The following is a 23,547-nucleotide window of genomic DNA, read 5'->3' as shown; positions in this document are numbered from 1 at the left end:
AACTTTTTGGGAGAGATTGCACACAAAGTTATGGAGCTTTCTGGGGGGGGGGTTGCACAGAAAGTTGTGCTTCTTTTGGGGAGATTGCGCAGAAAGTTGTGCTTCTTTTGGGGAGAGGAAACGGCTGAATGAAGGGCTCTCCTCCCTCTGCCTTAGGAGCACCGTACCGAAATTGACGCCCGCGCCGGAACCTTCCAGGCCTTTGAGCAGTTTGGCCAGCAGCTCCTGGCGCACGGCCACTACGCCAGCCCGGAGATCAAGGAAAAGCTGGGCGTCCTCGATGAGGAACGGGCCGACTTGGAGAAAGCCTGGGTGCAGCGCCGGATGATGCTGGACCAGTGTCTGGAATTGCAGGTATAGTAGTTGGTTCGTTCCGGAGCAGGGGGGCCCTTCCTTGTGTCCCGGAGGCGGGGCTATGCAAATGGACTTCCCGAGGGAGGAGCTTCCGGAATTTCCCATCCCAGGGCTTCCGCATTTCATTACCTTGTGGTATATTCATCATCATCATCATTATTATTATTAATTGAATTTATATACCACCCTTATGGAGCAGGCCTTGTGCTCTGGAGGCGGGGCTATGCAAATGGACTTCCCGAGGGAGGAGCTTCCGGAATTTCCCATCCCAGGGCTTCCGCATTTCATTACCTTGTGGTATATTCATCATCATCATCATTATTATTATTAATTGAATTTATATACCACCCTTATGGAGCAGGCCTTGTGCTCTGGAGGCGGGGCTATGCAAATGGACTTCCCAAGGGAGGAGCTTCCGGAATTTCCCATCCCTGGGCCTTCCTCGCAGGGAAGCCAGTGTGGGGCCCCCGTTTCTGAGGGAGAGGGAAGGCATGGGCTCCCGGAAGACCGTTTTGGGGGGCTTAGGGAGGTCCGGGTGGCCGGCATGGTGCCGCCTGTAACCCGCTACGGGGGCCCTGTTTTGGGGGGAGAGGGAAGGCGTGGGCTCCCGGAAGATCATCTTGGGGGGCGCCACCCAGAACCTGCTAAGGGGGCCCCGTTTCCTGGGGAGAGGGAAGGCATGGGCTCCCGGAAGACCGTCTTTGGGGGCTTAGTGGGGTCCGGGTGGCCGGCATGGGGGCACCGCCCGGAACCCGATAAGAGGGCCCCGTTTCCGGGGGGAGGGAAGGTGTGGGCTCCCGGAAGACCGTCTTGGGGGGTCCGGGGGTCTTGCTCCGCCCCCTCACCCCTCGCTTGCCCCCCCGGCAGCTCTTCCACCGGGATTGCGAGCAGGCGGAAAACTGGATGGCGGCCCGCGAGGCGTTCCTCAACACGGAGGACAAAGGCGACTCCCTGGACAGCGTGGAGGCGCTCATCAAGAAACACGAAGACTTTGACAAGGCCATCAACGTTCAGGTGAGGCAGGCGGGCGGGCGGCTTTCGAATAATTGGATTTATTTGTTGAATTCCTCTCTTTTTCTGGACTTTCGTTCCCTTTCATTTCTCGAGTGTGTTTCTTGCGTTGATGGGTTTATGCAATTTATTCATAGTCTATTGACTTTGTTCGTTTGTTTTTCCAATCTGTTTACGTTTGTTTTATTCAGTTTGTTTATTTAGCTTGTTTATCAAATCTATTTGCATCTTATTTATTTAGTTTAATTAGTTTGTTGATGGAATCTATTTACATTGCTTTTATTCAGTTGATTTATTTAGTTTCTTTGTTTATCGAATCTGCTTATGTTTGTTTTATGTAGTTGGTTTATTGCGTTTGTTTATCAAATCTATTTGTGTTTGCTTTATTTAGTTGATTATTTAGTTTGTTCTTTATCAAATCCTTGTTTGTTTAATTTAGTTGATTTATTTATTTATTTATCGAAACTATATACATTTTGTTTCATTTAGTATATTTAGTTATTTGTTTATTGAATCTATTTACATTTATTTAATTTATTTTTATTGAATTCTTTTCTTTGGTTTCTTTGTCTATTGGATCTATACATTTATTTTAATTTATTGAATTCATTTCTTTGGTTTCTTTGCCTATTGAATCGATTTACATTTATTTAGTTCGTTTAGTTTATTTTTATTGGTTGAATTGATTTTTTTGGCTTCTTTAGTTTATTTGTTTATTGAATCGATTTACATTTATATACTGCCCGGAACATTTCCCATTCAAATATTTAGATCCGTCCCAAGACAGGAACTGAAAATATTCTACCGCCCTGCACCCCCCCTTTACAAATCGGGTTGACTTCCACCAAAAAGGCAATTTTTCGGAAAATACTCTGTTAAATAGCCCAGAAGGAATTTCCATTCTTCCGTGCCCTTTACCGACTTGTTTCCCCCCCCCCCCTTTTCCCATCCAGGAGGAAAAGATTGCAGCTCTGCAGTCCTTTGCCGAACAGCTCATTTCGGCCGACCACTATGCCAAAGGGGTTGTGGCCAATCGGCGTAACGAAGTTCTGGACAGGTCAGTGGAATATATATATATATATTTTCCTGGGGGGGAGGGGATGCGTGTGAGAGATCTGAGTGAAGGCTTTTAGGCTGGCCTAAATAAAATTTTGTTTACTTAAGTTTTAATTAATTACTAATTAATAATGATTAATTAACAATTAATAGGGCAGCTCCCTACAGATTAATAATAATAGTAAAGGCCATTGTAAACAGCTAATAATAATAATAATAATAATAATAATAATAAATAATTTATACCCCACCCAACTGGTTGGGTTTCCCCAGCCACTGTGAGCCGCTCCCTACAGAAGATTAATAATAATAATAATAATAATAATAATAAATTATTTATACCCCACCCAACTGGCTCAGTTTCCCCAACCAATGCGAGTGGCACCCTACAGAATAATAATAATAGTAATAATAATAATAAAGTCCATTGCAAACAGCTAAAATTGTTAATAATTTATTATTTATACCCCACCCAACTGGCTCTGTTTCCCAAGCCACTTTGAGTGGCTCCCTACAGAATAATAATAATAATAATAATAATAATAGTAAAGGCCATTGTAAACAGCTAAAATTGTTAATAATAATAATAATAATAATAATAATAATAATAATAATAATAATAAAAAATTTATACCCCACCCAACTGGCTCGGTTTCCCCAGCCACTGTGAGGGGCTCCCTACAGAAGAGTAATAGTAATAGTAGTAGTAGTAAACAGCTAAAATTGTTAGTAGTAGTAGTAGTGGTGGTGGTGGTAATAATAATGACCTTTATTGTCACTACACCACCTTTGTGCAGTGAAATGAACCGAGCTGCTTACTCTACCTATTATGTAAAATTATATATATTATGGGAAAGAATGGGGGAATTCTCATGGGGGGGGGGAGTCTGAGAACGCGGGGGCAGGATCCGTTTCCTTGACGTTTTGCTTTGCCGGCCCCCAGGTGGCGCCGCTTGAAGGCCCAGATGATTGAGAAGCGCTCGAAGCTGGGCGAATCACAGACCCTGCAGCAGTTCAGCCGCGACGTGGACGAGATCGAGGCGTGGATCAGCGAGAAGCTGCAGACGGCCAGCGACGAGTCCTACAAGGACCCCACCAACATCCAGGTGAGGGGCCACAGGAGGGGCCACAGGGAGGAGAGACCCTGGGAATCACCAGGGATTCTTGGATGGTTATTATTACATTGTTATTAGATTAGTTTATCTATCTATTATTAATTATTATTAGATTAGATTATATGTTAGATTATTATTATCGGTTATATTATTATTGGATTATTATAAGATTATTACCTGTTAGATTATCATTGGATTATTATTAGTTTATTATTATCAGATTAGATTATTATCTGTTATATTATACTGGATTATTATTAGATTAGATTACTATAGTTATATTATTGGAGTATTATCAGATTAGATTACTTAATAATAATCATCTAATCATGTTGTTATGATTGGATTATTATTAGATAATTATTATATGTTATTATATTTATTATTGGGAAATTAAGCGGAGGTGGACGCAGAACGCTTACAACCAACTATTATAATATGTTATTATATTGCCATTACCGTATATACCGGCATATAAAACGACTGGGCGTATAAGACGACCCCCAACTTTTGAGATGATTTTCCTGGATTAAAAAGTAGTCTTATACGCCGGAATATACTGTATATTATTAAATTATGATAGAAATATATTATTATGTATCACATTAGATATTAAATTGTTATCATAATATATTACTACTAGATTATTATAGTAATATATTATATTATTAATTACAAGAATTACTATAAATTATTACTGCTACTATAGTTATGTCCATATTATATATGAGTACTATATTAATACTAGTTATTATTATTGTGGTTATTACTATATACAGTGCTCTTTCTTTCTTTCTTTTACTAAAAAAATGTTTAGGGTACTCTCATTTTCCTACTCACCTTGAAACACTGCCCCTCAATGAGGCCAGACGTACGGTTCACAAAATGTTTAGGGGTATGTGTAGCCCTGCGTGCCCGCCCCGGAAAAAAAGCACTGAATGTAGATATGCACACACACACACACCGTATTTACATATATACATATATATATATATATAGGCCGCCATTTGGAGAGCCTCCGGCGCCCCTGGAATTCCCCCTACCCCCCTTCCCGCGGATCCGTTTCCGCTCCCGGCCGAGGAGAAGCCGGCGTCTTGTCGCCCCGGCGAGGTGTGGAGCCGGGTCCCTTTCTCCCCAAGGAGGAGCGGCCCGTTTCCGCCGCTTCCCCCAACGGATTAACGACAGTCGCCGCCTCTGGGTCCAGACAAGTGGCCCTGATCTCTCCTTCTTCTCTTCTCTCCCTCTTTTCTAGCTTTCCAAACTCCTGGTAAGTCCCGATAGCTCGCCGTCCGTCTCCCCCCGTCCGTTATTTGTGGGTCGGAAGTCGGCTTGCCTTTCCGATCCTTTTTTTTTTTTTTTTTAATTTTTATATAATTTTCCTCGTTTCCCCACCTGCTCATCTGTCTGTCCCGTCTGTCATTTGGACAGCTTTTTCGTTTTTCTCCCCTCTCGTTGACTGACAACACACACAAACACACCCCATCGCCGTCCGTGTATTTTTGGCTTCTCATATATAATACATTAACTTATTTGTTTATTTGTATATTTGTTTATTTATCAACCTGTTTATTTATTGACTTATTTATTTGTTAACCAATTTTAATTTATTTATTTACCTATTTATTTGTTAACCAATTTATTTTTTATTTATTTACCTATTTATTTGTTAACCAATTTATTTTTTATTTATTTACCTATTTATTTATGAAATGTATATATTTAATTATTAACCTGTTTATTTATTCTTGACCTCTTTATTTATTAACCTATTTAGTTATTAACCTGTTTACACATTTATTAACCTTTATTTATTTATTTATTTACCTATTGTTTATTTATTACTTTTATTCATTAACCTGTTTATTTATTAACCTATTGTTTATTTGTTAACCTATTTGATTATTATTTATGAACGTATTTATTAACCTATTTGTTTATTTGGTTATTAACCTATTATTTATAACCTCTTTATTTCAATTCCATGCATGACCCGTCTATAATTTCCTGGCCCGTTTGTGGGGGGGGCGGGGGTGAGAACTCCAGGCACAGATTCCTATTTTAATTTTAATTTTATTATTTTTTTAAAGCTTGCCCAGCTCATCCTCCTTTAGCCAAGATTCCTTTTGACCATTTGTATTACTTTTCCATTGCGGTCCAAGAAGAGCTTCGTTATGACAATCCCATATTATAATGCAGTTACTAATGCCAATCGTTCAGGTGCCAAATTATATAATTTAAGTTGCCCTTTCTAAATTAGGTAGCTGTGATTCATGCCTTGCTGGGGGTCTTAAGATTCATTGATTTTAGGAGGGAATTTCATTATCGTTTGATTTTATGCTAATGTTATATATTTGATGTTAGCCGCCCTGAGCCCGACTTCGGCTGTGGAGGGCGGGATATAAACAAATTATTATTATTATTATTATTATTATTATTATTATTATTATTACTATTCCCAAGTGTAGGCAAGCGATAATGATCTGGTGTGTGACCTCCGTTCCAGATTATGCTGCAAATGCATTTTTATTCTTACTTTTTATTGAATTTATTTTTAAAAAAATTTACTTAGTTGGTCTCAAAGGTGCTACTGGAAGGATTTTATTATTATTATTTTGTTCCCTTTTTAATGGGTGTGAGAAAACCTGTGCCCCCCCCCGCTTGCCCATTTTATAAATTTCACGATTCATAAATAAATGAAAATTTCCTATTTCCAGAGCAAACACCAAAAACACCAGGCCTTCGAAGCGGAGCTGCAGGCCAACGCCGACAGGATCCGGGGCGTCATCGATGTTGGCAACTCCCTCATTGATCGCGGGGCTTGCGCTGGGAGCGAAGACGCTGTCAAGGTGGGTGGCGCCCGGGGGGCGGATTTCCTTCCGGCCGGCTTGCCAGATTTCCCAAAGCGGATAAGCCTGTCATGTGACCTGTCAAATAAAAGCCCACGGCATTCCGAAGAGAATGGCGTTTCCCGTTTGGACGTACCCCCTTCCTGGGCAGAGCTTTGGAGGTTTTTGTATAACTGGCCAGGCCAAAATTATTATCATTGACGTTTCAAGGCTTCATAACATGGAAACCGGATGGGGTGACGTATGAAATTTCGATTTAATTTAGGCTGGGGAGAGAATACTCAGCAGTGGATGTGAGAGAGTGGAAATTTAGGGGAAACCCAGCCTGATGGGGTATAAATAATCAAATTCAGATATAAACCAAATTAGATGAATTCGATTTCTTAAAATCAGGTTTCCCTCTCCTACCTTTTTGTACCTATACACACACACTTATATACATGTACACACGCATACATATATATGTATACATATACATAGATGCACACACATGTACATAGATATACACACATGTATATTCATGCATATACACATACCTACGGGACCCAGGTGGCGCTGTGGGTTAAATCACAGAGCCTAGGGCTTGCCGATCAGAAGGTTGGCGGTTCGAATCCCCGCGATGACGGGGTGAGCTCCCGTCACTCGGTCCCAGCTCCTGCCCACCTAGCAGTTCGAAAGCACGTCCGAGCGCAAGTAGATCAGTACTGACCGCTCCGGAGGCAAGGTCAACGGCGTTTCCGTGCGTTGCTCTGGTTCGGCTTAGTCCTGCCGGCCACACGACCCGGAAGCTGAACGCCGGCTCCCTCGGCCACAAAAGCGAGATGAGCGCCGCAACCCCAGAGTCGTCCGCAACTGGACCTAACGGTCAGGGGTCCCTTTACCCTTTACCTTACACATACATACATATTCTTGTAAAGAAGCTGGTAAAATGTGGGCTAGACAATGCTACCATTCAGTGGATTTGTAACTGGCTGGCTGACCGAACCCAAAGGATGCTCATGAATGGCTCCTCTTCATCCTGGAGAGAAGTGACTAGTGGGGTGCCACAGGGTTCTGTCTTGGGCCCAGTCTTATTCAACATCTTGATCAATGACTTGGATGATGGGCTTGAGGGCATCCTGATCAAGTTTGCAGATGACACCAAATTAGGAGGGGTGGCTAATACCCCAGAGGACAGGATCACAATTCAAAATGACCTTAACAGATTAGAGAACTGGGCCAGAGCAAACAAGATGAATTTGAACAGGGAGAAATGCAAAGTACTACACTTGGGCAAAAAAAATGAAAGGCACAAATACAGGATGGGTGACACCTGGCTTGAGAGCAGGACATGTGAAAAGGATCTAGGAGTCTTGGTAGACCACAAACTTGACATGAGTCAACAGTGTGATGCAGCGGCTAAAAAAGCCAATGCAATTCTGGGCTGCATCAATAGGAGTATAGAGTCTAGATCAAGGCAAGTAATAGTACCACTGTATTCCGCTCTGGTCAGACCTCACCTGGAATACTGTGTCCAGTTCTGGGCACCCCAGTTCAAGAAGGATACGGACAAGCTGGAAGGTGTCCAGAGGAGGGCAACCAAAATGGTCCAAGGCCTGGAAACGATGCCTTAGGAGGAACGGCTTAGGGAGCTGGGTATGTTTAGCCTGGAGAAGAGAAGGTTAAGGGGTGATATGATAGCCATGTTCAAATATATCAAAGGATGTCATCTAGAGGAGGGTGAAAGGTTGTTTTCTGCTGCTCCAGAGAAGCGGACACGGGGCAATGGATTCAGACTCCAAGAAAGAAGATTCCACCTAAACGAAACATTAGGAAGAACTTCCTGACAGTGAGAGCTGTTCGGCGGTGGGATTTGCTACCAAGGAGTCTCCTTCTTTGGAGGTCTGGAAGCGGAGGCTTGACAGCCGTCCGTCAGGAATGCTTGGATGGCGTTTCCTGCTTGGCAGGGGGTTGGACTGGATGGCCCTTGGGGTCTCTTCCAACTCTAGGATTCTATGTTAGTAGCTTTGAGAACACTGTCCGACCATCTCATATATATTTATATATATATACACAGACGCTTCAGGTTACATACTCCGCTAACCCAGAAATAACGCTTCAGGATAAGAACAGAAATCGTGCTCTGGCGGCGCGGCAGCAGCGGGAGGTCCCATTAGCTAAAGTGGTGCTTAACAGTTTCAGGTTAAGAACGGACCTCTGCTTTATATACATGCATATACATACACACACACACACACACACACACTCACAAACCCATATAAATAATTGGTCCTCGCCCCTCAAAGAAAACCCTATCTATTTCTATAGTAGTTGGTGGTTGCCCGGTGAGCTCACAAAACGCGTGGAAACCGGAGGAACGAGGCTGGAATCGGGCCGCGTTCCGGTCTTCCTTCCCCTAAAGCTAGTGGTGCGGCCTAGTTGAAGATCGGGGCAGCCCCCCTGGGTGCCGGGGCAAGGGGGCCGCTCCCGCTCGAGGGAAGGGACCCCGGGGGGTTCTCTAGCACGACCCCCGGGGTTGAACCCTCAAGAGGGGGGGGATGGGAGCCAGAGAAACTCCTTTTACCCGTTTCCAGATCCCATTTCCCGCAACCTCTCCCGTTCTCGTCTCCCCCCCCCCCCCCGCCAGGCCCGATTGGCTGCCCTGGCCGACCAATGGCAGTTCCTGGTTCAGAAGTCGGCCGAGAAGAGCCACCGGCTGAAGGAAGCCAACAAGCAACAGAATTTCAACACCGGGATCAAGGACTTCGACTTCTGGCTTTCGGAGGTAGGGCGCGGTTCCGGGAGGGGCAGGGACATGCGCGGGGCGGGGGGCAGGGCAGAGTTGAAGAGATAAAGGGGGAAATTAACCCGTCCGCGTTCCTTCCCTTCCCCCAGGTGGAAGCCCTGCTCGCCTCTGAAGATTACGGGAAGGACCTGGCGTCCGTTAACAACCTTCTCAAGAAACACCAGCTCCTGGAAGCTGATATTTCCGCCCACGAGGTGAGCCTTTGCCCCTAGGCCAGGAATAATAATAATAATTATTATTATTGGTCCTGGGCACCCGGATCTTTCCGAAAGGAATTTTAGGTGCCAATTTTTTAGAAACGGAATCGAAATATTAATTTAAAATTCATACAGGTTTTCAGAAACGGAATACAACTATTAATTTAACATTCATACAGGTTTTCAGAAAAGTAATCAAAATATTCATTTAAAATTCATACAGGTTTTCAGAAACTTAATTTAAAATTCATACAGGTTTTCAGAAACGGAATACAAACTTTCATTTAAAATTCATACAGGTTTTCAGAAACGGAATACAAACATTTAAAATTCATACAGGTTTTCAGAAACGGAACCAAAATATTAACCCACAGAACTCCACAGGGGTGTCGTAAATGGTTTTCAAAAATCATAAAATAAAATCTGGTATCCTGTTGTTCCTGGTTTCCGCTTTCAGGAGGGTTAACAACAGGAACGGAATCAAAATATTAATTACAAATTCATACAGGTTTTCAGAAACTATTAATTAAAAATTCATACAGATTTTCAGAAACAAAATATTTAAAATTCATAACAGATTTTCAGAAACGGAATACAAATATTCATTTAAAATGCATACAGGTTTTCAGAAACGGAACCAAAATATTAACCCACAGAACTCCCGGGGGTGTCGTAAATGGTTTTCAAAAATCATATAATAAAATAAAATCTGGTTTACTGTTGTTAACCCTCCGCTTTCCGCCCGCCCGAAGGATCGCTTGAAGGACCTGAACGGCCAGGCCGACAGCCTGATGACCAGCAGCGCCTTTGACACCTCGCAAGTCAAGGAGAAGCGGGAGACGGTCAACGGGCGTTTCCAGCGGATCAAGACCATGGCTGCCGGCCGGCGGGCCAAGCTCAACGAATCCCACCGCCTCCACCAGTTCTTCCGCGATATGGACGACGAAGAGTCCTGGATCAAGTAGGTCCTTGGGGGGCCAACCCGCCGTGACCCCGAACCCTAAAACGTCACCTTAACCCTAACCCTACTCCCTAACTCTAAAACAACCCAGACCTTAAAACATAACTCTAACCCTAATCCCAACCCCTAAAACATAACGCCAGATCCCAAACCCTAACCTTAAACCCTAAACCATAAACCCTAAATCCTAAACCCCAACCCTAAACACTAAACCTTAACCCTAAACTCTAAAGCCTAAACTCAACCCTTATCCCTTATCCCTAAACCTCAACCCTAATCCCAACCCCTAAACCCTAACTAAACTCCAACCGTAATCCTCACCCTAACCATCAACCCTAAATCCTAAACACTAAACCTTAACCCTCATCCCTAAAATTTAACCCTAACCCTAAACACTAAAGCCTAAACTCAACTCTAATCCCAACCCCTCAACCCTAATCCCGAACCCCTAAAACCCTAACTCTAAACTCCAACTGTAATCTTCACCCTAACCATAAACCCTAAATCCTAAACCCCAACCCTAAACACTAAACCTTAACCCACGTCCCTAAAATTTAACCCTAACCCTAAACAATAAAGCCTACACTCAACCCTTATCCCTTATCCCTAAACCTCTACTCTAATCCCAACCCCTAAACCCTAATCCCTAACTCTAAACTCCAACCGTAATCCTAACCATAAACCCTAAATCCTAAACACTAAACCTTAACCCTCGTCCCTAAAATTTAACCCTAACCCTAAACTCTAAAACCTAAACTCAACCCTTATCCCTAAACCTCAACTCTAATCCCAACCCCTAAACCCTAATCCCTAACTCTAAACTCCATCTGTAATCCTCACCCTAAATCCATTATTATTATTATTATTATTATTATTATTATTATTATTATTATTATTATTATTAAAATATGTCAATCGTTTCCTCCTGTAGCTTCATCCTCTTATTTGACGTCCAATCGATCCTTCCCTTGCCCTTCGCCTGTTTGCTCACGTTTATTAGTTTTCCAGATTATCACTGATCCGTCTGAATTAGTGGTTTTGGGGTGTTTTTTTAACCCCTCCCGCCCCGATCCGCTTCCCAGGGAGAAGAAGCTGCTGGTGAGCTCGGAGGACTACGGCCGCGATCTGACCGGAGTCCAGAACCTGAGGAAGAAACACAAGCGGCTGGAGGCCGAGTTGGCCGCCCACGAACCGGCCATCCAGGTGGGGAAAGGGGAAATCGGGGTCAATTCCGGGTTCTCAAATTCCCGGCGGGGATTTACGACGGCACCCGCCTCGGCTCTGGCGGGCGGATCCGAGAAATGAACGAAATGGATCGATTTTGTTCAAGGTTCTAGTTTGGGTCAGGTTTCTAGTCCTCGGCACTCTGGTTTTATTCGGGATTTCCCCCAGCTGGGGTAACGGAGGATTGGCCTGATTTGCAAGGGGCGGGTGGGATGGTTTGGATGGCGTCTAAAATCGGCGGTTAATTATTATTATTAATATAACCGTCTAAAATAGGTGGATAGTAATAATAATATATATTAATATATTAATAATTGATTATAATAATTATTAATAATTGATTATTATAATAAATTATTAATATATTATTATTATTAACCACCTGTTTTAGACACCATCAAAATATTATTAATTAATTATTATTATCCACCTATTTTAGATGTCATCAAAATATTATTATTTATTATTATTAACCACCTATTTTAGATGCCATCAAAATATTAATTATTATTTTTATTATTATTACCCACCTATTTTAGATGCCATCAAAATAATTTTAATTATTAATTATTAATAATATTGGGGGGGGGTTTCCATTCCCGCACCCAGGGCGTTCTGGACACCGGGAAGAAGCTGTCGGACGACAACACCATCGGCAAGGAGGAGATCCAGCAGAGGCTGGCTCACTTTGTGGATCACTGGCAGGAGCTCAAGAGGCTGGCTGCTGCTCGGTAAGCAAGGGATCCCGTTTCCGGTGGGGATTTGAGTTTCCGGCCGCATCCTGGAAATGGTAGAGGGGGTCTCGACGGAAAAGGATGGAAGGGGATAGGATTGTAGAAGGGATCTCGGTGGAGGGTAGAAGGGGGTAGGATCGTAGAAGGGATCTCGGCGGAGAAGGATAGGAGATAGGATTGCAGAAGGGATCTTGTTGGAAAATGATAGAAGGAGATAGGATCATAGAAGGGATCTCGACGGAGGGTAGAAGGAGATAGGATTGTAGAAGGGATTTTGGCGGAGGATAGAAGGGGATAGGATCATAGAAGGGTTCTGGACGGAGAAGATAGAAGGGGGTAGGATTGTAGAAGGGATCTCGACGGAGAAGGATGGAAGGGAAGGGGATGGAACCGTGAGAAAGGATCTCGACCTCAAAGGATAGAAGGGCTGGTTTGGATTTGATCCGGATCCCGCTTCTGATCTTTTCCAGCGGCCAGCGGCTGGAGGAATCCCTGGAGTACCAGCAGTTTGTGGCCAACGTGGAAGAGGAGGAAGCTTGGATCAACGAGAAGATGACCCTGGTGGCCAGCGAGGACTACGGAGACACCCTGGCCGCCATCCAGGTGAGCGGGCGTGGGTGGATCCAGATGATCGCTGGGGTCCCTTCCAGCTCGGCCCTTGTAGGATTCCTCAGCAGAGCTCAAGGTTCCTTGCCCCTGTCACGATCGCATGACAGGCCCGTCCAGTAGGCGGGACCGAGGTCTAGCAACGCGCCCCAAATTGGTTGCCCAGTCATCATTAGGTGGGGTAATAATAGCAATACTAATATTATCACCATTATTATTATTATTATTATTATTATTATTAGCACTGGGTGTCCCGATCGTGGTTGCTCCATAGCTTTTCTCAAAGGCTTAGAGACATTTCATATTATTATTAGTATTAGTATTAGTATTAGCACTGGGTGTCCCGAACTCAGATGCTCCATAACTTCTCAAAGGCTGCTGAGAGAAATTTCATATTATTATTAGCGCTGGGTGTCCCGATAAGTTGCTCTGTAACTTCACAAACGCTGCCAAGAGACATTTCTTCTTCTTCATCATCATCTTATTATTATTATTATTATTATTATTATTATTATTATTATTATTATTTATAGTGGCTCTGGGCATCCCGATTGTGGTTGCTCCATAGCTTTTCTCAAAGGCTAAGACTTATTATTATTATTATTATTATTATTATTAGCGCTGGGTGTCCTGATCTGTTGCTCCGTAACTCCTCAAAGGCTGCCGAGAGACATTTCATATTATTATTATTATTATTGCTATTATTATTATTCTATATTCTATATTATTAGTGCTGGGCGTCCTGATCTTGTTTGCTCTGTAACGTGCACCAAAGGCTACTGATAATAGTATTATTATTATCATCGTCACTATTTGGGGCCTGTTATCTAGCCTGACCCTCCCCAGGATTGAACCCGCAAAAGTAGGGACCCAGGGGGGCTATCTAGCCTGTCCATCCCCAGGAAATGAACCCGCCAGAGGAGGGACCCGGAGGGGGGGGTGTCCCGGAATTAGCCCTCCCCCCGCGCCACGGCTAGGTTGTTTCCGTCTCCCCCCCGTTGACCCGGGTCCCGCTGTTCTGCTCCCCCCCCCCCGCAGGGCCTGCTGAAGAAGCACGAAGCCTTTGAGACGGATTTCGCCGTGCACAAGGACCGGGTCAACGACGTCTGCGCCAACGGGCAGGAACTCATCCAGAAGGTGAGCTCCGGGGAGGGGGCTCGGGTGGGGGGGCCGACCCCGGGCGCTGGGGTCACGACCACCAGACGACTCTTCTCTGGGGCAGACTCCCCCCATCTCCTGGTCAGTTCCGGGTGTTGTTTTTTGTTTCCAGGATTTTAAAAATGGGACAAAATGTCTGTTTTTTTGTGTGTGTCCCTGAACTGAACCCCAGAAAAATTTCCTCCTTCGATTTGGATCGAATGTGCGTTCTCCATTTCCCTGTATACACCCTTTTTCCGGATTCAAATTTGCATCCGGGCGGATTTTTGAAATGGGGCAAAATGTCTGGTTTGTTGGGTTGGTTTTGATCCATCATCCCCACCCCTCGAACCCTACTAAAATTTCCTTACTCCTTCGATTTGGATCGAATACGCGTTCTCCATTTCCCCAGATTTTTCAGGATTCAGATTTCCGCCGGGGCGGATTTTCCAAACCGCTAGGGTATTTTTGTTTGGTTTCCTGGGAAAAAATTCCTTGTGCGTCCCACTCGAATCCAGCGCACACACACCCCTTTTTAGCTAATCGGGCTAAAAAATCCCAGGTTTTTAATTTAATTTAATTTAATTTAATTTGTATACCGTCTTTCTATCTTACAATACTCAAGGCGGTTTACAAGCTGAAGAAGCAAAAAAGATGTACATCTCACAACAATCTAATGCAATACAAAAATGTGATAATAAAAGAAAACGTGAAAATAAGCGACCTCCATCAAAAAGTAACATTCAACAGTTATTAGAGTAGTATAAAAATACCGTATTTTTGCTTCATAGGGCGCACCTCAATTTTAGAGGAGGAAACAAGGGAAAAAAATATTTTTCTGGTTTTCCTCCTCGGAAAGGCCTGTTTTTTTGAGGATCAGCTCAAAGTTTTGCAGCTTTTTTTGCAAAGGGAAAAGCCCTGTTTTTTGGAGGATCAGCTCAAAGTTTTGCAGCTTTTTTTGCAAAGGGAAAAGCCCTGTTTTTTGGAGGATCAGCTCAAAGTTTTGCAGCTTTTTTGCAAAGGGAAAAGCCCTGTTTTTTGGAGGATCAGCTCAAAGTTTTGCAGCTTTTTTGCGAAGGGAAAAGCCCTGGTTTTTGGAGGATCAGCTCAAAGTTTTGCAGCTTTTTTTGCAAAGGGAAAAGCCCTGGTTTTTGGAGGATCAGCTCAAAGTTTTGCAGCTTTTTTTGCAAAGGGGGAAAAGCAAAGCTCCTTTTGCAAAGGGGGGAAAGCAAAGAGGAAAAGCCCTGTTTTTATGGGGTTCAACTCACATTTCTGCAGCTTCTGAAGGAAAGGGAGCCTTTTCTACAGTTTCCAGACAGATAATCTAATGAGCCAGTCCCATGTCGCTGGGGAAACAGACAACCTCCGTCTGCAGCACATTCAACAATGGAGGGCGGGGCTGAAAGGGAGCCGGGACTCTTATCTCTCTCCCGATCTCTTGCTGATCAGCTGCTGAGCGGGGTCCTTTCAACACCCCCTTTTCTCTTTGTAAAATAAAAAGCACGATCCTCTTTTGGCCCCTGGGCAATTCGGCTCCAGGGACCACCATTCGCTCCATAAGACGCACAGATATCTCCCCTTAATTTTTAGGAGCGAAAAATTTAAAAAAAGCACGATCTGCTTTTGGCCCCCGGGCAATCCGGCCCCAGGGACCACCATTCGCTCCATAAGACGCACAGATATTTCCCCTTACCTTTTAGGAGGGGGAATGTGCGTTTTACGGAGCGAAAAATACAGTAATACGAACATCTTCTTCTTCTCTTCCTTCTGCAGAACAATCACCACGAAGAGAACATCACGGCCAAGATGAAGAGCCTGCGGGGGAAAGTGTCCGACCTGGAGAGGGCGGCGTCCCAGCGGAAGGCCAAGCTGGACGAAAACTCCGCCTTCCTCCAGTTCAACTGGAAAGCGGACGTGGTGGAGTCCTGGATCGGTAGGGGCAGATCCCCGTTTCCGATGGAATGCGTCCCCCCGTTTTCCCGGTCAAAAGCTCCCCCTGGAATCCCCCCCAAAAAAACCTTCCTCGAGGTTTTTGCGGCGCCTCCGGCTATCCGTCTCTGGGAGGTCCTTCCCGTAACGGTCCGAGGCCGGGTGACCTCCGACCTCGTGCAGCCGCGACTCGGTATCCTCCACGTTGCGGTTGAGCTGCTACCACTGGTTGGCTTCGGGGAGCTTGACCCCTAAAACGGAAGGGAGCCTATATTTTAATAATACCGTGGTACCTCGCAAGACGGATGCCTCGCACAACGAAAAACACGCTAGACGAAAGGGTTTTGCGATTTTTTAGGTGACTCGCAAGGCGGATTTTCCGATGGCCGTGCTTCGCAAGACGAAACGACTCGCGGAACGAATTCATTTCGTCTTGCGAGGCACCACTGTAATAATGATAATAATATGTTTTAAAAATAATAAATAATAATAATAATAATAATAATAATAATAATAATAATAATAATAATTTAATTTATAAGATTATATAATGTATAATTATAATGATAGTTTAATTTATAATAACATATAATGTATAATTATAATAATAATTTGTAATAATAATAATAATAATAATAATAATAATAATTGTACCCAAATTATATTCCAAAAGATATAAATCTGTAAATGTATCCTAATATCTGTTGTAAGCCACCCAGAGTGGCTGGGGAAAACGAAGCAAGATGGGCAGGGTACAATTATTATTATTATTATTATTATTATTATTATTATTATTATTATTATTATTATTATTCTACTGGCCCAAAAGTATCTTACCTTGACAGGGGGAGGCGGGCTAATGTACACCTGGATTTCTGCACCATGATTTGGCCCAAAAGGGAGGTGCCTTCGACTCGGGGAAATACCTTTGGTTAATTTCGGTTCATTTTTCAGCTTTTTAAAGGGTTTTACCCCATGGTTCTTGAGCTTTTTAAAGGATTTTACCCCATAGTTTTTAAGGATTTCACCCCATAGTTCTTGAGCTTTTTAAAGGATTTTACCCCATGGTTCTTGAGCTTTTAAAAGGATTTTACCCCATAGTTGTTGAACCTTTCTAAGGGTTGAAGTTGTTGGTTTTCCTAGGATTTTACCCATAGGGGCAGGATAAAACCGACCGGTGGGCCAGATTAGGACCCCGAAACGGACTTTGGGTACGCCTGAGTTAAGGGGTTAGGCACTTGGATTAGGGTTGGTGTTTGGGATCTGGGGCTATGTTTTAGGGTTTAGGGTTATGTTTTAGGATTTAGTGTTATGTTTTAGGTTTTGGGTTTTGGGTTAGGGTTGGGGTTATGTTTTAGGGTTAGGGGTTGGGATTAGGGTTAGGGTTATGTTTTAGGGTTTAGAGGTTGGGTTTATGTTTTAGGGTTAGGGTTAGGGCTGTGTTTTAGGGTTAGTGGTTGGGATTAGGGTTAGGGTTCTGTTTTGGGGTTTAGAGGTTGGGGTTAGGGTTGGGCTATGTTTTAGGGTTAGTGGTTGGGATTAGGGTTAGGGTTATGTTTTTGGGTTTAGAGGTTGGGGTTATGTTTTAGGGTTAGGGTTAGGGCTGTGTTTTAGGGTTAGTGGTTGGGATTAGGGTTAGGGTTCTGTTTTGGGGTTTAGAGGTTGGGGTTAGGGTTGGGCTATGTTTTAGGGTTAGTGGTTGGGATTAGGGTTAGGGTTATGTTTTACGGTTGGGGTTAGGGTTATGTTTTAGGGTTCAGAGGTTGGGGTTATGTTTTAGGGTTCAGAGGTTGGGGTTATGTTTTAGGGGTTGGAGTTAGGGCTATGTTTTATGGTTAGTGGTTGGGATTAGGGTTAGGGTTATGTTTTAGGATTTAGAGGTTGGGTTTATGTTTTGGGGGTTAGGGTTAGGGCTATATTGTAGGGTTAGTGGTTGGGATTAGGGTTAGGGTTATGTTTTTGGGTTTAGAGGTTGGGGTTCTGTTTTAGGGTTTAGAGGTTGGGGTTATGTTTTAGGGGTGGGTTTAGGACTGTGTTTTAGGGTTACGGTTCTGTTTTAGGGTTAGGCCCCTGCAACGGGACTTTGGGCCCTCCAGCCGTAGCGAATGTGAACTAACGCCTTCCCCCCGCTCCCCGTATTCCAGGAGAAAAAGAGAACAGCCTCAAGACGGACGACTACGGCCGGGACCTCTCCTCCGTGCAGACCCTCCTGACCAAGCAGGTGAGCCGCCCTTGCCGTTCCGGAGCCGGCGTTCTGGCGTGCGTTCCCGCCTCGCGATACGAACAAACCCTCTCCCTTCTCCTTTCCGCCGCAGGAGACCTTTGACGCCGGGCTGCAGGCGTTCCAGCAGGAGGGCATTGCCAACATCGCCACCCTGAAGGACCAGCTGCTGGCTGCCCAGCACGTCCAGTCCAAAGCCATCGAGGCCCGGCACGCCTCGCTCATGAACCGCTGGAACCAGCTGCTGGCCAACTCCGCCGCCCGGAAGAAGAAGCTTCTGGAAGCCCAGGAACACTTCCGGAAGGTGAGCGGGATGGTTTCATTTCACCATCTTGGTCTCCGGATTCACGGGAGGGAAATCTGGTGACCTCATAACCGTGAAGGCGGTTTGAAGGAGGAGTCCATAAGTGTCGGCGGAGGCCGAATCCGGACCCCCAACTCCTCCCGCAGTGGGGACGTCGGCTCCTGGCGGGAGTTGATCCTGGACCCACATGCCCTTAGCATGTTTCTCCCTCGAGTCCCGAGTTCGAGTGCCTTCCAAGCCCAGGACACCTTTGGGTCAAGGCTGTTCTCCACCTGGAGCGCTCGCCGGGCAGTGTTTCCCAGTTGTCGTTGATCCGACGTGTTCTTAGCTTTGCCTTGAGAGAGTCTTTCAACCTCTTTTGTTGACCACCGGCATTTGTTAATAATAATAATAATAATAATTTATTTGTACCCCGCCCATCTGGCTGGTTGTTGCCGTTTGGTCGTGCCCGTCTCTTCGTGACCCCATGGACCCAGGCTCAGAGAGGCTAACATAATCATAAGAATCATATTATCATTACTATTAATATGGTTTTAGTTATGCCATTATTATGATCATCATCATCAGGACAAGGCCCTGTTTTGTTTATTCTTCATCAGCTATCGTTTCTTAGTGACACACACCATAAAACTAAGAAACGACAGCTGATGAAGAAGAAACGGAACAGGGCCTTGTCCTGGAGTTAACAACCGCCGTAACTGGAATTTGTTTAATACTTTCGACGACAAAAAATAGAGGAAACCATTGTTGATTGCCGTCCTGGCCTGAGTCCTTGCAACCTTTCTGCTTCCTTTCCCGTCTTCTCCAAGGACTCCCCATTTTCTAATTATTATTATCATCGCCTTTGCTGTTGTTATTATTATATCGATGACGTCCGAGGGCCCCCCCTTGTCTCCTGCCCCTAGGTGGAAGACCTGTTCCTGACCTTTGCCAAGAAGGCCTCGGCCTTCAACAGCTGGTTTGAGAACGCCGAGGAGGACCTGACGGACCCGGTGCGCTGCAACTCTCTGGAGGAGATCCGGGCGCTCCGCGAGGCCCACGACGCCTTCCGCGCCTCCCTCAGCTCCGCCCAGGCCGACTTCAACCAGCTGGCCGAGCTGGAGAGGCAGATCCGCAGCTTCCGGGTGGCTTCCAACCCCTACACCTGGTTCACCATGGAAGCTCTCGAGGAGACCTGGAGGAACCTCCAGAAGATCATCAAGGTAAGGGGCGTCCAAAACTTCCTTCCCCGTTGAAAGTTTCGCCCCACCAGCGTCCGGCTTGGGGGCGGGTTCCTGCGGGGGTGTGTGTGTCCCGTTTCTGGGGGGAAGCGGGCGGTTCGCCGCGTCTCGCACCCGCCGCCGCTTCCTCCCAGTGTTGTTGACAATTGCCGCCCGTGGGGGACGGACGGCACCAAATCGAGCAAAGCCGTCGTCGGAACTCTTCCAGACCTGCCACGGATCGGGGTCGCTCTCGGTTTCCCGCCGCCGTCGGCACGGAACCGGGAGTGCCGCCGCCAAGACCGTTCTCGTTCTCCGCCTTTGCAGGCTTCCGGCCGCTTGCAAATAATCGGGGAATTGCGATTATTTCTCATTCATACCCTGCCCACCTGGCTGAGTAACGGCTGCCCTTGAAATGGATCCCCACCAAGTCATAGACGGAACATACATACATAGATATATAGATATACACACACGTGTACATATATATGTATATTTACGCACGGACACACGTGTGTGTGTGTATACACACACATACACAAGCACACATACACAGATCTATATATACAGATATATACACACACATATTGCACACACGCACGCACACACATATATATATACATACATACACACACATACTCCCGCACATACAGGTGAAACTCGAAAAATTAGAATATCGTGGAAAGGTTCATTTCTTTCAGCAATTCAACTTAAAAGGTAAAACTAATATATGAGATAGACTCATGACATGCAAAGCGAGAGACGTCAAGCCTTTATTTGTTATAATTGTGATCATTGTGGCATACAGCTCATGAGAACCCCAAATTCACAATCTCAGCTTTGGGGTTTTCATCAGCCGGACGCCAAAATCATCACAATTATAACAAGCAAAGGCTGGACGTATCTCGCTTTGCATGTCACGAGTCTGTCTCATATATTCAACTCCAGTAGCTAATGAGAACAATTGCTTCCATAAATGGACTTTTACACGATATTCTAATTTTTCGAGTACATATACACACATATCTGGGTTTGCAAATGCCAAGAAGAGAACCGATCGAAGAATTCCGATTGCGAGTTTTGGGGTATTTTTTGGGGAGCCGATTCCTTCCGTTTCCCGACGTTCCTTCATTTCCCCCCAGGAGCGCGAGCTGGAACTGCAGAAGGAGCAACGGCGGCAGGAGGAGAACGACAAGTTGCGCCAGGAATTTGCCCAGCACGCCAACGCTTTCCACCAGTGGATCCAGGAAACCAGGTGCCGCCCCCGCCCCCCTCAATTTCTCCCACCGTTTTTCCTCCGGGAGGGAATCGATTTTTGCGTGAAATAATAACAATAACGATTAAAAATAGTACTTTTATGATAAATGTAATATAAAACGTTGCATAGAAAGTATTGGTGGAATATATTTAGGTACCGTATATTCTGGCGTATAAGACTACTTTTTAATCCAGGGAAATCTTCTCAAAAGTCGGGGGGGTCGTCTTATACGCGGGGTGGAGAACCTGCAGTCGAGTACACCTCAAACTCTATATTTTAACTGGAAAAGTTGGGGGTCGTCTTATATGCCCAGTCGTCTTATACGCCGGAATATACGGTAATAAAAAATAAGGTATTGGTATCAAATGTACCGTATAATAATAATAATAATAATAATAATAATAATAATAATAATACCTTTACCATATTTTCACACCTATAAGACTAGGTTTCTCTCTCCCCCCCCCCAAAAAAAATAATGTCCAAAATTTGGGGGCGTTTTATACACGGATTGATCTACCTCCATTTTCTTGAATTGGAGTCCCCCCAAAATTGGGGGGGGGGCGTCTTATAGACTGTATATCTATATGTACATGTACAATAGATACCAATATTCTCCAAGGATATTCAGAAATTCTCGGCTATATTTGGATATTTTGTTGTTATTATTGTTATTATTATTATTATTATTATTATGGGTGGGGTAGGAATTTATTACCGCGTTTCCCCGAAAATCAGACACTGTCTTATATTTATTTTTCCTTGAGGAGACACACTATGGCTTATTTTCAGGGGGTGTCTTAAGTTTTATTCCATCAGTTGCTGCCCGTCTTCTTAATCCTGCTACGGCGTATTTTATGCATAGGTCTTATTTTCGGAAAAACACGGTAGCAGCAGCAGTAGTATTGTTGCTGCTATTAGTAGTAGCAGCAGCAGCAGCAGCACCAATAGTAGCACTAAGAGGAGGAGGAGGAGCGATAGTAGTAACAGTACTACTGTACTGTTACTACTATCGCTGCTGCTGTTACTGCTCTTAGTGCTACTACTATCGGTGCTATTATTATTGCTGCTATTGTTACTATTTATTTATATTTTTTAAAAAAACATTTTTATTGAAATATCCTTAAAAAAATATAATCCAATATTCAAGCGAGATTACATTTATACTTAAAGAGATACAAAAATCCAGAAGCAAAAAGAAAAATTTGCTTACACACATTTGAACTTAAAAAAGATACAATAAAGGGAAAAAAATAAATTACACACACAACTCGCATCCAATTACAAGAAAGAAAAAGAAAAACAAATTGTTTACAGATGAGTTAGGAATAAAAATTGAAATTCAAGTTATAAATTAAAAGACTTCCTAAAGTTCTACTTCGTGTTCCTTACTGCTATTGTTACTATCGTAACTACTACTGGCATCACTACAGTTGCTATTGCTACTGCCACTGTTGCTGTTACTACTACTACTACTACTACTATTATTATTATTATTATTATTATTATTATTATTAATAATGTTGCTGCTATTGCTACCACTACTATAGTTGCTACTACTACTACTACTGTTGTTATTATTACTGTGGAACGCCCTCCCACCAGATGTCCAAGAGAAATTCAACTCCCAGACTTTCAGAAGACATCTGAAGGCTGCCCTGTTTAGGGAAGCTTTGAATGTTTAATACTGTACATTATTGTATTTTAATATTTTGTTGGAAGCCGCCCAGAGTGGCTGGGGAAACCCAGCCAGATAGGCGGGGTATAACTAATAAATTGTTGTTGCTGTTATTGCTGCTGCTACTGTTACTATTCTTAGCATTGTTACTGCTACAGTTACCATTATGATTACTGTTAGTATTATTATTATTATTCCCGTCCTGTCTCCAAGGCAGCGTCTCGCTTGGCTAACGTGCCTTTTCTTTGTCCCCTTCTCCCCTCTCCCGCTGGAATGTTTCTCCCACTTCCTGATACCCGGACCACTCGCCAGGACCTACCTGCTCGATGGGTTAGTACGAAATGGATTTTTTAATTTTTTTTTTTAAACCCACAAAAGCGGCTTTTGTGTCTTGTGCTTCGTCCCGCCGTGGCTTTGCTTGTGATGTCGGTGTTTGTCAAAGCAGTCTTGCCTGGGCTCTGCGTAGGTATTGCCCAGTGCTCCCCCCCCCCCGGGGATACTCCTAAACGTTGGTTTGTTTTGGGGGGGGGAGCACTGCTGTTGCATAGGTATTGCCCCGCCTACACAGGTATTGGCCAATTCACCAAGGTATTGCCCCATCTGCATGGGTATTGGCCCATTTGCATAGGTATTTACATAGGCATTGCCCCATTTACCCAGGTACTGCCCCATCTGCACAGGTATGGCCCTACCTGCAGAGGTATTGGCCGACCTATTTGCATAGGTATTTACATAGGTATTGCCCCGCCCGCACAGGTATTGCCCCATTTACCCAGGTACTTCCCCGTCCACATAGGTATTGCCCTGCCTGCAGAGGTACTGCCCCTCTTGCACAGGCATTGCCCCATCTGCATAGGTATTGCCCCTAGGTCGCTGTGTGTGGCCAGCTGACATTGTGCCCCCCTCCCGCCGCCCCGTTGTCGTGTCTGCTC

General features: G+C 44.4%; 1 protein-coding gene across 11 annotated transcripts in view; it reads left to right on the top strand.

Moving 5' to 3' along the window:
- SPTAN1 (spectrin alpha, non-erythrocytic 1) overlaps nt 1-23,547 on the top strand; it is a 101,806-nt gene that overhangs the window by 55,862 nt on the left and 22,397 nt on the right. For 7 of the 11 annotated variants that reach the window (XM_033137378.1, XM_033137376.1, XM_033137373.1 and 4 more), the window contains 19 exons: nt 157-354; nt 1,222-1,368; nt 2,319-2,422; nt 3,365-3,527; nt 4,789-4,803; nt 6,251-6,382; nt 9,009-9,146; nt 9,257-9,361; nt 10,117-10,325; nt 11,408-11,528; nt 12,159-12,280; nt 12,754-12,886; nt 13,928-14,026; nt 15,800-15,959; nt 18,100-18,176; nt 18,271-18,480; nt 19,386-19,682; nt 20,822-20,934; nt 22,928-22,945. In XM_033137378.1, the coding sequence (XP_032993269.1) occupies nt 157-354; nt 1,222-1,368; nt 2,319-2,422; nt 3,365-3,527; nt 4,789-4,803; nt 6,251-6,382; nt 9,009-9,146; nt 9,257-9,361; nt 10,117-10,325; nt 11,408-11,528; nt 12,159-12,280; nt 12,754-12,886; nt 13,928-14,026; nt 15,800-15,959; nt 18,100-18,176; nt 18,271-18,480; nt 19,386-19,682; nt 20,822-20,934; nt 22,928-22,945 (2,561 nt within the window). The remainder of the gene's footprint in view (nt 1-156; nt 355-1,221; nt 1,369-2,318; nt 2,423-3,364; nt 3,528-4,788; nt 4,804-6,250; nt 6,383-9,008; nt 9,147-9,256; nt 9,362-10,116; nt 10,326-11,407; nt 11,529-12,158; nt 12,281-12,753; nt 12,887-13,927; nt 14,027-15,799; nt 15,960-18,099; nt 18,177-18,270; nt 18,481-19,385; nt 19,683-20,821; nt 20,935-22,927; nt 22,946-23,547) is intronic. The other 4 variants (XM_033137375.1, XM_033137374.1, XM_033137381.1 and 1 more) reach the window with 1 other exon arrangement.

Source organism: Lacerta agilis, chromosome Z, assembly GCF_009819535.1.
Source record: "Lacerta agilis isolate rLacAgi1 chromosome Z, rLacAgi1.pri, whole genome shotgun sequence".
Lineage (NCBI taxonomy): Eukaryota > Metazoa > Chordata > Lepidosauria > Squamata > Lacertidae > Lacerta > Lacerta agilis.
Note: the sequence above shows the minus strand (reverse complement) of the source record. Positions and strands in the feature narration are given on the sequence as shown.